The 16124-nt window shown below is 42.3% G+C and overlaps 1 protein-coding gene across 1 annotated transcript in view; it reads left to right on the forward strand.

Moving 5' to 3' along the window:
- BTBD7 (BTB domain containing 7) overlaps positions 1-16124 on the forward strand; it is a 420230-nt gene that overhangs the window by 266489 nt on the left and 137617 nt on the right. Inside the window, exon 6 of the mRNA XM_086937712.1 lies at positions 10702-10862. Within this exon, the coding sequence (XP_086793838.1) occupies positions 10702-10862 (161 nt within the window). The remainder of the gene's footprint in view (positions 1-10701; positions 10863-16124) is intronic.

Genomic DNA, 16124 nt, shown 5'->3' on the forward strand with positions numbered 1-16124 from the left:
AGCTATCCATATCACGATTTGCTGCTCCGGAACATTGTGAAGCAGGAAATGGTCTTAAGGTAGGGTCTACGACGCATCAGGTAGTTAGATAATATTGAAAAACTCCAGGCAGATCCCTTTTTCCGATTAAAACTTTGGCATGTACAATTGCATATTTTTAGGTCTGGCGTTTGTCAAGTTATTTAAATTTTACTAAATTTTGATTATAATCAGTGCTTTAAATGGGCAGATACTGTCCGGTACGGAGTACTGGCACTTTTTTATTCTGAGGAAGAGAGTACCGGCACTTATCAAGAGAAATGCAATACTGTTAGTTGGAGAGTACCAGCACTTCTCAGAAACTACCAGATACTCTGCTACAGAGTACCTGCACTTTATTTTTCCATTTCAAGCACTGAATATAATATACTTACTTATAGGGGCTTTTAGCAAGCCTCTCCCATCCAATGGCATGTTGCTGTGTCCTTCACATTTTTCAGAAGCCCACTACAGCATAGGTCAGCCTACTTCAACCATTCGCTAACTTTACTGTGAGTGACAGCAATTTGCTCTTTCATAAGGTGCAGATCCACAAACAAAGTAGACCCTTTCATTGCCAAGGGCAACTACAGCAATGTGTTTTTTGAAGACCAAACACATAGTATTTTTGCTTTTAGTCAACTTTGTTTTATATATTGTGGAGGGCTCAGCAGCTCTCCATCCTTAAAGATTTACAAAAACATGAGAAAAAAGCATCAACAAAGCCAAAGGACTGACATCCAACAGCAGACCGCACTATCCTAAAGCTGGTTTTGTCTTTTTTTAGGTTTCGCCTATTATCATTCGCTTGCGAATGTAATAGGCGAGAATTCAAGTGCTTCATAGACTCGTCAAACCACTGCGGTTTTTTCACAGTGCATGTGAGTCACATGACCACAAAAGCGGGTCACGTGACCACACAAGCACGCGCATCTCCCTAATCCGCCTGCCACACTTCTCCTCCCCTCGCTCGCATTCCCACCCCCCCACCAGGCTCTCCCGCCCCCATCCGGCTTCCCTCCACGCATCTCCCTAATCCGCCTGCCACACTTCTCCTTCCCTCGCTCGCATTCCCGCCCCCCCACCAGGCTCTCCCGCCCCAATCCGGCTTCCCTCCAAGCATCTCCCTAATCCGCCTGCCACACTGTAAGCAAAACAAGCACTGGCGTTGCCAATAGGTTTCACATTTGGAAAGTTGGAGCTATTGGTTTTGTAAATGGCATTTTATATTTATATATCGTTATTGGCATTGTCAATAACAATATATAAATATAAAATGTCATTTACAAAACCAATAGCTCCAACTTTCCAAATGCGAAACCTATTGGCAACGCCAGTGCTTGTTTCTCTTTACCATGCATTCCTATGTAGGAATTGTTCTGGAGGTTTTCAGTTGTGTTTACCTCTTATTTTATTATGTGTATGTGTATATATATATATATATATATATATATATATATATATATATATATATATATATATATATACGCAAACAGCCAGAACTGGAGCAGAGAACAGATGACCAAACGAATCCTCAGTAAGGCAAAATATAGTTCTTTATTTAAGGCACACTGAGCAGCAAAACTGACGCGTTTCGGGCGGATGCCCTTGCTCACAGTCAAACGTTTACCCACAATGCCTGTATTTTTCAAATGCTTGTGTCAAACATGTGACCTATCACGTGACATAAATAGAAAGGGAAAAAATACTGTTTTCATATATATACAACAAACGTATAGCGAGGGAAAGTGTAATATTCCCAGTTACATGTCAACGTTAAAATGTACAAATGAGTATGACTGAGTAAATTCATTATTTAGACACCAGAGTTTCTGCATGAATTTGATCAAAAATTACATAACTCATTGAAATTTGATTAGTGCACAATACCACCATTATGGAAACATAATATGAATAATACAGTTTCAGTTTAAAAAGCATATATCAAATACTTAAAAACAATCTGAATACAAAAATAAATTGTTATTCTTAAAAACTGTTTAAATCATAATATGCAAACTAGCGCAATATATATACACCTATTTTTGAGCAAATTATTACTTAATCCCAAACTCTGAGAGTCTCAAGTCTAATGTATACTCTGTCGGGGACATCTCTAAAATGATGGCAACCCCTCAAATGGTTAGTCATGATAAGTTATGCACATCATTGACTGATGGCAACCCCTCTACATATTATTGCCAATAATGAAACAGTACCAATTTCCATCTTATAGTGCACCTAACACCTTATTAGTAAATGTGCAACCAATATGTGAAAAGGAAACAACCTATATATTCATCTTAGACAGCATTAAAACAGGTCAAAGGAAAATAAGGGTGGAGTGACAAAACACAATAGTGTAAAAAAAAGGTGGATTTATTTTTTATTTTTTTAAAGTTTATTAAATCAACATGTATTAGTGTGTGTTGTAGGAGACAGTAGATAAAGGGGGGGAGGTAACTAAGAAATCCTCTGGATTAAATGGAAGTTTACAACTAAAAGTAATCTCAGGGGGGCAGAGAACTCACTAATTAGAAATGGGGGTGTATGAGATCCAGATTACATATAAATGATTAATACCCTATCGGAAATGATATAGATCCTCAGTGGTGTTCAGTCCATTGGGCACTTTGGTATCCAGCTCTAGAATCATTCTTGATTCTAGTTGGCGTAGCATCTTGTCTCGATCTCCTCCCCTACGGGGTTGGGGTACAGAGGCCAAGACGAAATAATTGAGACACGCCAAGTTGTTATTGTGCACACTTTTGAAGTGCCTCGCCACTGGGTACGCATTATCGTTGTTAACGATTGCACAAAGATGCTGCAATATCCTGGCGTGTACTGCCAGCCGGGTACTTCCCACGTGTGTATATATATATATATATATATAACCTACTGGCAGTCGCCAGTAGGTAGTTATAGTTAGGATTATTGTCAATGCAAAATCTCAACATTCTATTGTGAATAACTTTGGCGCTGGTTGAAGAATCTGCCTGAAAATTTCCTCAAATTTGCCTCGCGGCGCCCCGGTCCTTCCCTGAAAGTTTGGGGGGGATTTATCAAGCGGGGGCCGAGATAAAAGGGGGGTCCCAAAACGTGTTTTCCCCATGTTAATTTCCATAGGGCGGTCGACCTCCCTTTTAGCCCGAACGGCTGAATGGGTTTCTACCAAACTTGGCAAAATTTTAGGGAATGGTAGCCCGATGTGCCTTTGCTATGTCTCAAGATATGTGCTCCAGTGAATTTTGAGTAATTTAGGTTCAAAAAAATATATATATCTATAAGCACGCCCCGGTACGTGCACCGGGGAGCGCACTACGCGAGTTCGCGCGCGGAAAGCTGATTGGCTCTTGGGTGTTTGTAAACATTCCAAACAGTCCGGAGCGGCCGCCATCTTGTGTCTCGGTAGGATCGAGACACCAGAGGTGGCAAAAACAAAGGGGGAAAAGACCATAAGGGGCAGAGTAGACCCCCCTGACCCCCTAGGTGTGATGTGGGGACTATAAAAGGGCCCCGCGGGGCAAAAAAAATAAATATATTTTTTTCGATTTACGCGGGGGGAGCGCCCGGTACGCGCACCGGGGAGCGTACCATGGGGAAAAAGAATGACAGATTTTTAAAAAAATGTAGCATTTTTTTTTATAAATTTGAGGTAGTTCTAAAGGAACAGTTTTTTTCTTCTTTTTGTTTTATATTTTTTTTGTTTTTTTGAACATTTTTTACTTTTTTTGGCTTTTCTGAACAGTTTTATATTTTTTTGTATTTTCTTTGGGGAGAAACAAAAAACAGGGAATTGAAAATGGCTCAACTGGAGCACAAAAAAAATCAGGAAAAATTATGGTTTCCTTGGGCATTTGGGGTTATCAATAGCAACATTAATTAGTGTGATGCTTTGCTGAACGTAACTAATTGTTTTGTTGCAATATATACAAACAATTTTGGAATCCTTTAACTTTTTGTATATTTGGGACTGTCTCCCTTGCCTCTGGACCCGATGGAGTGGGTTCTTTGGATGTTGAGGCTCTGGATGTTGATTGGGGTAGCTTACTGCAGAGGTCCCTTAGCTCTGCTGAAGAATAGTTGTTAGGGTGCAAACGCACCATGTGCCGAATCATAGTATGATTCCCAAAGGAATATTTTTTGTTAGGGTTCCCCCTGGACAGCTCAGCACCACAGATCAGACCAGTCACCTTCGCAGCGTTGACTTTTTTGAATCCCCTTGGGATTTTGAAAAACTCCCATATGAAGTGCTCTTTTGGTTTGTATAGAGGATTATCTTCAGGCAGGTACTCCCTTGTCTGTTGCTCCTCTTCATCATCCTCCTACTCTTCTTCTTGACCACCAATGTGATCTTCTGGTGGTCTTATTGATGGTGGTGGTGGTGGTGGGGCAGATGCTCCAGCTGCTGATATGACTATAGCCATCTCTGTAAGGAAAAAAGCAGGTCTTCCTCACTCAAATAAAGTGAGAATGAGGAAAAAAGGTGCGGGCTTTGATCATTTGGAAAACAAAACTGTTCTGAACCAATGAAAAGTGTTATTTTCAAGTCACATGATCCGGGCTTTCATCATTTGGAAACCAAAACTGATCTGAACCAATAAAAAGTGTTATTTTCAGATCACATGACCCGACGCGCTTACGCTACGCGCCCCGGTGCGCGCCCAGGATCGCGCCCCGGGGCGCGCTCGGCGGCGCTTACGTTGCGCGATCGTATGCGCTCGGGTGCTTCCGGGTGTGGTTACGCCGTGCGTCATATGACGCATCACGCGGCTACGCGATACGTCACGATGTTGTTTTCGTTCGCGGCAATAGCGCTAACTGGACGCTCCCCGGTACGCGCCCCGTGGCGCGCCGTAACATTGCGCACCGGGAGCGCTTCAGGGTGACAAAAAAAAAAATATATGAATATACTTTAAAAAAAAGTATTATATTAATATAAAATATAGGATTTATTTTTTTTAAAATTACCTTTCTTAGCTATAGACATTAGCTATAGACATTTGCTATTAAATAACCTTAGAAATACACTAAAAAATACATAGGTTTGAGGCCCTATATATAGTTAGGAATTAGCATTTAACAAACCTATGAAATTCACTGAAAAAAACATAGGTTTCACACCAGTTATAGTTAGGAATTAGCATTTAAAAAACCTATTAAATTCACTGAAAAAACCATAGGTTTCACACCAGTTATAGTTAGCTGGAAATTTTACTGACCTAAAACCATTGAAATTCCACGTTATAGTTAGTTGGACTCACTGTAACTTGCGCGCCTGCAATGCACTGCTGATGACGTCACATATTACATCACTCATGACATGGTCTGTGACATCACTCATGACATCACTGATGACACCATCCATGTGACAGAGTGACAGACCTCCTTTCAGTGTAATGTAACCCTTGAAACGCTAATTCTTAACTATAACTGGTGTGAAACCTATGGTTTTTTCAGTGAATATATATATATATATATATATATATATATATATATATATATATATATATATATATATATATAATATATCATTCTTGCTATTTTATGTACCGTGGGACTCCCACTTCGACGGGGAATATTCAAGTATGTGAATCTATGAAAGACACCAATACTGGAGAACCACAGGTAAGTAAAAATTGTTCTTACTCAGTTATGGGAAAAGAGGCACTGGCAGTATATCTGGCAACACGATAAATCAAAAGATGTTCTTGGGGAGGAACATTTTAGGTTAGAACAGACCACAAACCTCTGTGTGAGGTATATAAAAAAAAAAAGGGCAATTGATTCGGTCTCTTGCAGAATTACCAAGTGGGTGATTGCATTACACGAATAGGAGTTTAAAATAAAACATATTCCTGATGTGGAAAATATTGTTGCAGACTCGTTATCCAGACTAGTTACTATGGGTGAAACACTGGACACGGATACATTTGATGATGAGGATAGGTTTGATGATGAAATGGTTGGGAGTATTGGCACTGCGACAGTAGCAGAAGAGAAACTGTGACTAGAGTTGCAGACTAATCGTGTGCTTCGGGAAGTACTTTACAACCCTACGTCCTGGGTCATCCAGTGCGGGATCTACTCATGTTCTCTCCACCCCCTCCTTCTCAATCGCCTTGGGGTCTCTTACATCCCCTGCAGTCCATTGGTTTGAAGTCTATTGGCTCTGCCTCAGTCTATAGGCCCCTTACAGGGGATACAACATCCCTTTCTGGTGCTGCCTTGTGGTGGACTGTCATTGCTTATGCGTTCCGGACTTGTTGCCCTTCACAGTTATATATTTGTGGGTTGCAGACTTTGTCTTCTGCCATGATGTTTTTTCAAATCATCTTCTGTCTCTGGAGAGGGTTCGGTCTTTTGCTGGGTTGCTTCTCAGAGCGGTGCTCTGCTCTTTCCCTTCACTATTTTTCAGTATACAGTGCCTGGCATTGTTCTTTATGGTGCTGTTTTTCACCATTCAATTTCTTTTTCTTTTTCGCTCACTGTTACTATAATCTCAGTTTTTGGTGGTGGCTCCGCATTGTGGTGCGGAAAAGTTTCTTTGACGAAAACTGATGTCTGCTTGCCGGAAGGGGCTTATATGGCTCCACTGACTTCACGTCCGGGGACGACGTCAGGGCGGAGCCGTGTGGCGCTGCCCCCGGTGCGCAGAGGTGCTGCTGCAGAAATGTTTTCTTATCCAGTCTGATGCCTGGGGATATTCGAAGTAGAAGAATCTGCGGCTATACTGTGTCTCTACCAGATACATCGTTACCGAAGGTAAGTAACTCGTCCTTTAGGAAAGTAAAAGAGAAAATAAGTCAAGCTCTAAAATTAAGAAACTTTAATCCCAAAGTGAAATCTATTCTCATCATAGATGCTAGTTTAAATGGTGTGGGAGCGGTATTACAACAAGGTGAAGGAGCACTCAAAGAATGATGTTGTTTCTCTCCAGAGGTTTTAAGGGAAACAGACCAGTTTCTCAATTATAGGAAGAGAGGCACTGGCAGTATATTGGGCAACAAGAAAACTCAAAAGATGTTCATGGGGAGGAAAATGTTAGGTTAAAACTGACCACAAACCTTTGTGTGAGGTATTTAAAAAAAATAAAAAGGTAATTAGTTCGATCTCTTGCAGAATTACCAAGTGGGTGATTGCATTACACCAATAGGAGTTTGAAATAAAACCTATTCCTGGCGTGGAAAAGATTGTTGCAGACTTGTTGTCCAGACTAGTTACTATGGATGAAACACTGGACACAGATACATTTGATGATGAGGATAGGTTTGATGATGAATTGGATGGGAGTATTGGCACTGCCACAGTATCAGAAGAGAAACTGTGACTAGAATTGCAGATTGTTAGTGTGCTTCAGGAAGTACTTTCGTGTACGAAGAAAGGTTGGGGTGTGAAAAACATAGGAAGAGAGAGAATTAAGACCTTCTGGAATGTCAAGGATGAGTTGTCGGAGAATCTCTGTTTACTACATCAAGGTACAAGATTGGTCACTTAGGGATGAGTTAATTTATTTAGCACATGGTGGTCATCAGGGTATGTCCACAACCAAACAAAGACTCAAAATGGCATTTTGGTGACCAGAGATGGACATACAATTGGAAAGAATGGTATGATGTGTATACATTGTGCTTTCATTGAAAAACTAGTGATGCCTAGGGTGCAACCCATGATTATCAGGGAACGTCCTAAAGCTCCTTAGCAGGATTTTGCTTTGTACATTCTAGGTCCTATTCAAGGTGTGGTGGCGATGGGCATGTTTTCCAGGTGGCCTGAAGTTTGTTTTACATAGGGCATTGAGACCAAACGTGTGGTCAATCAATCAATCAATCAATCAATCAATCAATCAAAGACATCTATAGAGCGCACTACTTACCCGTAGGGTCTCAAGGCGCTGGGGGGAGGGGGTGCCGTTACTGCTCGAACAGCCAGGTCTTCAACTTCTTCCTGAAGGAGAGGTGGTCTTGGGTCAGGCGCATGTCGGTCGGGAGGGAGTTCCAGGTCTTGGCAGCCAGGTAGGAGAAGGACCTTCCTCCTGTTGTCGCTCTTCGGATGCGGGGGACGGCGGCGAGGGAGTGGTTGGCTGATCGGAGGTGGCGTTTGGGAGCGTAGAAGTTGATTCGGTTGTTGAGGTAGCTCGGGCCTTGGTCGTGTAGGGCTTTGTGTGCGTGGGTGAGGCGGAAGGTGATTCTTTTGTTGACGGGGAGCCAATGCAGGTCTCTCTGATGTCCGGAGATATGGCTGGTTCGTGGGATGTCGAGGATGAGTCTGGCTGAGGCGTTCTGGATCCGCTGGAGTCTCTTCTGGAGCTTGGCGGTGGTACCGGCGTAGAGGGCGTTGCCGTAGTCCAGTCGACTGGTGACGAGGGCCTGGGTGACGATCTTCCTGGTCTCGATGGGGATCCACCAGAAGATCTTCCGTAGCATGCGTAGGATGTTGAAGCATGCCGAGGAGACGGTGTTGACTTGCCTGGTCATGGAGAGGGAGGAGTCCAGGATGAAGCCCAGGTTTTTGAGAGATTTGTTTGGGGAGGAAGGTTTACAGCGAGTGATACTTACCGACAATAGGGCACTATTAGTCTCTCACGAGATGGAGAGGTTCTCGTGTGACTGTGGAATAGGACATACAAAGTGTGTTATACCATCTCAAAACCAATGGGATGGTAGAACGCTTCAGTAGGATTCTGAAAGAAACCCTACATTTGGCAAAGGATAATTGCCTGAATTGGAAAGAATAATTTAACAAAAGAGTGATGTCATACAGATTTACCTCACAGTTTGCAACTGGGAAAACCCCTTTTGATCTGTTTTGTAGTAGATCTCAACATTTTAGTAGTTCCTAGCTGAGTAAATGATGTCATGGGAAAAATTGTAGGAATACCCATGGATGACAACTGGTAATTGAAAGAGGAAAGAAAAGTAGCGGCTTGGAAGAAATTTCAACAGAAGAAATTCTGTTAAAGTTGTAGTGAAGGTTGGTGACTGGGTTAGGATAAAAAGAGCTTGTGGAAAAGAGGGGATTGTGAGATATTCTAAGGCAATAAGAATGCCTAACTTTTCACTAACTGAATCTGAATAGAGTAGTTCCATTTAAAGGAAAGTTGGATGCTGCAGGTAAACCGGAGATTCTCACTCCATTAACTAATGAAAGGAATACTAGTTTGAACAAAGTTTCAGAGAAAACGAAGAGTATTCCTGATGGTATGGTGTGCAAAAGATCTCTTGAAGTAAAAAAAAAAAACTCCTGGCTATTTAAAAGGAGTACGTGACGGAAATACGAATAACCTCTCTTAGGTTGTTGTAGGGTTTCATCAAATTCGATGTATGTTGGGATAGTTAAAATTGCATGATTATTGTATCTACTTTCATCTATGTATTGTATATACAACTTTATAATTTATTAACCTGTTTACCACAAGCGTGCTTAATATAATACGGGATGTGTGTAATATGCTGATTACTTTGTGCAGTAAAATGTGGTGGAGTGTACTGAGGGAGATGACAGTTGGACCTGAGAGGATGAAGTGGCTGGATGGATGAGGTCTTCTATGTAAATAATCAATCTCCTGCTAATCATCAGCTACTGTTTGGAGTGATGCTCTCATGGCGAGGGCACCTTGTTACATTTAGGCTCTTGCAGGAGTGAACAAAAACAAGAGATTTTGGAAGTTAACAAAGGCAAAAATGACCTGGGAGGAAATGTTCTCACTTGGAGTCAGGGCATTACAGGGTCTAGTAATCTCCTATCCTCCAAATGGAATTTTATAAACTTGCTGGAACAAGAACTTTATCCTTCAGGATCACAATGACCTAGAAAATCACTCTAGATGAAATATTGTAAGGATTGGGAGGGCAGGGTGAGGTGCTGAAGGTTAGACATTTAGGGGTTTTTGCATTAACTCTGTAAGTGATTTCAATAGAGAATGCAAAATTTGTGAAGGGGACATGGACTTTCTCACTATGCATCAGCTCAATTTCAAACATTCTACTTGCATACCATTCTAAGGACAAGGACTATGCAGCAATCAATTCCATGCCATAATACCTTTCATGGGAAAGGAATTAGCCAAGGTACAATATGTTCTTCAGCCCCCTGAAAGTGTCTCACTCATTCCTCCCTGGCACACAAATCACCAGTAGGGGACAGATTAAAGTGTTACCTCAAGTGCTGGCAGTAGCACTAAAGAAATGAGAGCACAAAAAGAACACCCATATCTGCTCCTCAAAGAAGTCATAAAAATGTTGTGATACTTGGTATAGGCAAGTACGCCACTTGTTCAATGCTGCTGTTAAACCTGTACACAAAAACCTGTGATTTGAAAGGTAATCAATATTGCAATACCATGTAAAAATGTATTAATACACTTGGTTTTAAAGATGTCACTCATTACAGATTAGATGTATCTCTGATTTATGAGACTTGGACCTTGTGAATTAAAGTATCTGAAGTGAGTATAAAGCATATAATGCAGTTAGATTGTTTTTTTTAAATCTAGGATAATTTTCACCTACTGGGTTCATCTGCTTTTTTTGTTATTAAAGATTGACTGTGTGTAATCCTTATTAAATCAATTGTAAATTGAAGTTCTGCCAGAGACGTGTTTTAATTCCCAGATTTGTTGGCTATAGCATTTCTTCTCAAACAATATTATGCTAATATCCAAAATTTTTGAATATTTTTCAGAGCCCAACTTACTGAGTGGTACAGCCCACAGTGTGAACAAGCGAGGCGTAAAGAGGCGGGACCTAGACATTGAGGAGTTGAGGGAGATCCTGTCGCCAGTGCTTCCTTTCGTCCGTATAGAACACATTTTGCCTGTGAACAGTGAAGTACTGAGTGATGCTGTAAGTTCTGTGTTCCTAATGGTGAATTCTGTGCGACTTAAGAGTGATATCTGCTTGATTTTTTTAAAAAATTTTTTTTACTTTCCCCAAAATATGTTTTCCCTTAAATAGTGAATGAGCGATATGATTAATTCCAAAAGTGTTGCAATTTTGAGTTGCCTTTTACCATGGTTTTCCCCCATTTTTAGGTCGAGCTAATATATCCCGCAGGTATTAATAGCGAGAGCATATAGTAGGAGAAACAGACTCTTGAACAAGCGCGGATTCCTCCCAATGCATGTGAGGTATTCAAGCGTGACGCTTCGCCAGCGCGCGCTTAGCCTCACTTCTCACTCACACCCCATATGCTTGTTCCCTCCCACTCGCTCGCTCCCATGCTCCCCCGCCCACCCACCCCCATCTGACTTGAAAGCCTCGCACACCACCATGCTCGTCCGTCCCACTCGCTCGCTCCCCTGCTCTCCCGCCCCCCACCCGACTTGTTAAATTAAGCTTTCGAGACCTCTTGCACATACTTCAGTATATCCTTCATATACTTTAGTATAGCCATCTTTGTGGGCTTACTGCTTTTAATTGTTTTTTTTCAGTGTCCTTTAAAAACCCTTGCCTGCTAGTGGTCCATCTTTCCTATGTGTCCCTCCTTTTCACTCCATGGAGCAATGTCCCAGCACTTGTACCCTTCCACTTGTCTCACTGTAGCATCTGTTAAGGGACTACTTTTCCCTTTCTCTAAGAGCAGTTGACCAGAACAATGTTTACCTGCTTGTGTTATTGTTTGTTTGTGCTCCCACTTATGTTTATGTAAACAGGGCTGTAATTCTTGTCATCTCCTCACATTTGCTGTGCATTAAAAGAACGAGATCAAATGCGACACTCAAGGTAATTTTCTTTCCCTGACTTTAAAGAGAGGATTTCCCCATCCCCCGAACTCACATGCGTTGCTGCTTGCCTTTATTTCCTGCTGGTGTTTGTCCGACTCCTCCAAATGGCTGGTGCTTGCCCCTTTATTAATCCTCGTGCTCCACTGCAGATTTAACTCTGCCTCCTTTAATTTCCTTGTCGCCCGTAGCTGGAAAAGACCAGCTTTTGTGCTCCAATAGGGGCTGCTGTGACGGATGTGCTGTGCTGCTCGCGGTGAGTGCTTCACTTGAGCACTAGTTACATTACACACGTTAATATTAATTTTATTCGGCATGCTCTAAGAACTGTGTAACCTTTGTAACGATGTAACCTGTAACTATGATCTGATGCTCATGTAAAGCGCTTTGATACCTCCGGGTCTAGCCAGCGCTATATACAACTTTTTAAATAAATAAAATTTAAAAAATGGGACAAAGTAATTTGCACAGAATCACACAATGTTAAGCCACCCCCACAGTCATACTAACTAGAGCCATTTCATATCCATCTTATGCTGACTTTCACTCAGACTGCAGATTTTTGCTTTCGTTTTTTTTCACACTGATTTCCAGCCTCTTAATTTTGGTAATTTTAGTAGCCTGTGGTCCTGGTCTGCAAAATGTTACATGACCGCGACATCTTGTGGTGAAAGGAAGAAAGCACACGATGTAGGTACACAGTCTGACAAAACAAACTTTCGGCATACACCGAACAGGGGCTCTAAAGTTGTTACGAAAATTACAACGAGGGAAATATACCGAGCTTCTAGCGCACTTCACTAGTGAGAGAAAGGCAAAGAAAATACACTGCGACCGAGAAATTACAAGCCAGTACTAAAGCAAAAGTTATCTTACACATCCTTCTCTCATGGCTGTTATTCCCGTGTGATATTTCTGCTTAAGCCATCTCTCCTGAGAGACAGTGTATGCAGTCGACATAACGGTGAGGAAAGCAAGCAGCTGCACAAGACCTTGGCAGCTCAAAAAGTGGGAGCTGTGCGGAAATAAGCTTGTTTAATAAAAATGATAAATATGCATGGGGCTACCTGTGTTGCCAGAGAATAATTTGTCTTTAATTACATCTTGTCACATAATTTGCTCTTCCTTGATGCATAATTTAAGCGCTTTGACCTCACAAGGGGCAGGTGAGCACTATATAACGAAAACCCAATATATTTCATCAGTAAACGCTGCAACATAATTTGTTCCTCCATTTGCCTCGATTATTTATACTACACTTGTTGCCTGTTTTATTTTAGCTCACAGCAGCCAGGCTGATGGGGAAAACTTTACAGATTTCTGCAGCGCATGCTGGACTCACTGACCCATATTCATGTCTGTGAGCACAAACTCACTCTGTGGACTTCCCCCTGTACAATGTGTTATGAAACCATCTTCCATTGTCAATGCATGGTTTAAGCACTTCACTGGAAGGATCAACAACAATGCAATTGATGCTGATAATTATTCCCATTAGTGTTATTATCAATGTAATTAGGTTCAGCATATGACATTGCCAAACAGTGAGTATTTCTGTGACCATAAGGAGGTCTTTAAGCCCGTGTAACTTTGGCGTAACTTGTAGTATTGTCATCCACCCGAATTATGTGATTCTGCATCTTTGGTGTTTTCCGCATAGACATGGATTCCCCACATAATCCATTATCTGCTTCCTAATTTGCAGATTTCAACTAAATAAAATGCTTGATTCTACCGCCAGCTAGGATCATGCAGTGGAAGGCCTTTGGCAAAGACAAACTGGTCAACGTTTGGTTGCTTATTGCTAGATTTCGGTGATAAACTGGTGCTAATGGGGATGAAAACCTTTTCCCAGTGAGTTTGTAATGTGTAATAACATAATACATCATGCTATCGCAAAATGTGCATATTGCCACATAATATTCCTTTTTTCTTGCTACATAATTTGTTTCTCCCTTGTCACATAATTGCAATGGCCCAGTGCATGACTAAGGAGGAAAATATTTTTCTGTACAATCGGTGTGATCGCATGGCATGTCTGTAATTCTAGAACTTCATACCCTGCCAACATAGGGCGAACAGTGATGCATTTAACCCAGATCTGTGACTGGAAGTGAGTGTCTTAAAAGTTTCAGCGCTCCGTCCATCATCTCCTTGAACTTGCTTTGTTCTCCCAAAGTTTGCAGGGTATGCCCAGACATTGTTCCCTTGCTCACTTTGCCACTGGATTCAAGCTAGCCTGGCTGAGGGGTGCTACCCCGAAACTGGTCCCAGGATGCTGGTTTCCGATTCAGGGAAGACCTGGCTCGGCAGTTCGAGCTGGACTATTCCCATGAGGCACACGGTCAAGACTGATTTGCATATGGCTGGGTCTGAACTGAGGTGGTGAAGTGAGCTAAAGAACAATGATGGATTCAACCCAGATCTGTGACTGGGGGTGAGTGTCTGAAAGGTTTCAGCGCTCCGTCCATCATCTCCTTGTGTTTGCTTTGACCCTACTTGTATACAAGAAGCAACAATCCTTTGTTCTGACCATGGTCTCCTACTCAAAACATTTGCATTTGGTTTCTTTAGATAACTAGTGTAAATCTTATTTCAACAACTGTTTGTTTAAACTCAATCTAAGTGTTTTGTGGGAAAGCTCTTCTGTTCAACGCCTGAACTTTGATTTTCAGGTTCCACATGGCGAAACTCCAGTGTACTCCTTTCCCAGCCCTCATTATCTTTCAGACATCTGTTAACGCACTGTTCAATGGCATGTGTGGCTGTAGTTACACATACTCTGCATACTCTTACCATCTTGTGTTGGGTTGGAGTTGTGTAAACTTTTTCTTTAAAGAAGTCTTTCGAGTCACTAGGTAAAGTGACTCCTCCTCTCGATGATATTGAGCATGGGCATTGACTCCTTTGTTAGTGTTTTCTCTCCGCTGTTTGGTTCAGATGCCTGTGCCTCTCTTCCGTGTCCAACTCCATTCGGTTCAAGTCTTTGGGCCTATCTTGCGTGCACTGTCTGTGCTGAAGTTGCGTTCCTGTTGTAACGGGCCCCTTTTCGGTTTTGCCCGCTGTGCCACACCAAATATCTGCACACTGACCAACACCAGGTGTGCAACCTTTTCCTTTCGCCCGATCATCGCGAGGCTGACTGAAACGCCTGCAAGTCCTTCCGAGCAAAAAGACTCCCTGATTGAAGGCTGTGTTGACTGGAGATGTCTCACTGCAGTGAAGGCGACACTCCCAACATTTTCAGTGAAGAGCACCCATAGGAAGAGCCTGCTGCTGAGGAAGAAGGGGTGTTCTCCATCAATGAGATTTCTGGCTCCAGTATGAGGACGAATTGTAGTGTCCCTGCCACTCTGGGAGCGTGCAAGTACTATCCCCGAAGCACAGCTCCACCACCCAAAAAGACATCCAAACATTTGCCCTTCCCACTCTTACAGGTAGCTGGCCGGCCACTTCCTATGGTCTGATCTGAAAACATACTTTGGATGCCCCGTTTTTGGGCCCCGAACCGAGAACTACCACCAAGTCTAAGTCATCGGTATCAAACTCCTCGGATAAAGCGCATTTATCAGTCTCCACCCAACTTTTGGTACTGACGCAGCAACCAACACCATCTCCCATGGTGTGGCACAAAAAACTTTACTCCACTTCCAAACCCTCCGTTCTGAAATATACAAGAACAAAACCCTCGAAACAATGCTTGGTTTCTCTCTCTCCTGTCGAGCCAATTCTGGAGAAAATGGATCTTAGATACAGGAAAATCCACATTTAAGAAAGTACAGGGTGAATTATGGCCTCTCCACAACCAAAGAGGCAGTTTACTTTTGAGTAGGAATTTTACATTCCTGTACCTCTCAAAAAGAGGACAAAGGACTGGGCTACCAGCCCTACTCATCATCCTCCACCCCCCCTCACCCCAACCAATCTGCACCTCCTCCTTCATCACCACCTCCAACATCACCACCTCCACTAGCCCCTCCTCCTTCACCATCTCCACATCATGACCCTCTCGATGTTACACCTCCAGTTTCACCAAGGGCACATACAGAGAGTATGGGAGAACCATTAGGGGATCCTGATCCTTGAGACACTTACGGTACAGATACCATGACTCCTAATGACCCAGATATCTATCCAGTGCTCCCCTCCTGAAGATGCTAGTGCTGATCAGCTGGTAATTTTTAGGACAGCTACTTACCAGGGAGATTCATTTTGTACAAGATTTCCTTTTTCATACACTGTCATCCACTCACAGACACAGTTTTTACCTATGCTTACCAGCACGCTACGTCACTCTGATAACCTATTTAAAGAGCCAGTACGTGCCAGTGTAATTACCCCATTGGTAGATAAAAAACAAATAAGGTGGCTCCTTCAGACCCTC

Source organism: Lissotriton vulgaris, chromosome 9 (assembly GCF_964263255.1).
Source record: "Lissotriton vulgaris chromosome 9, aLisVul1.2, whole genome shotgun sequence".
Taxonomy (NCBI): domain Eukaryota; kingdom Metazoa; phylum Chordata; class Amphibia; order Caudata; family Salamandridae; genus Lissotriton; species Lissotriton vulgaris.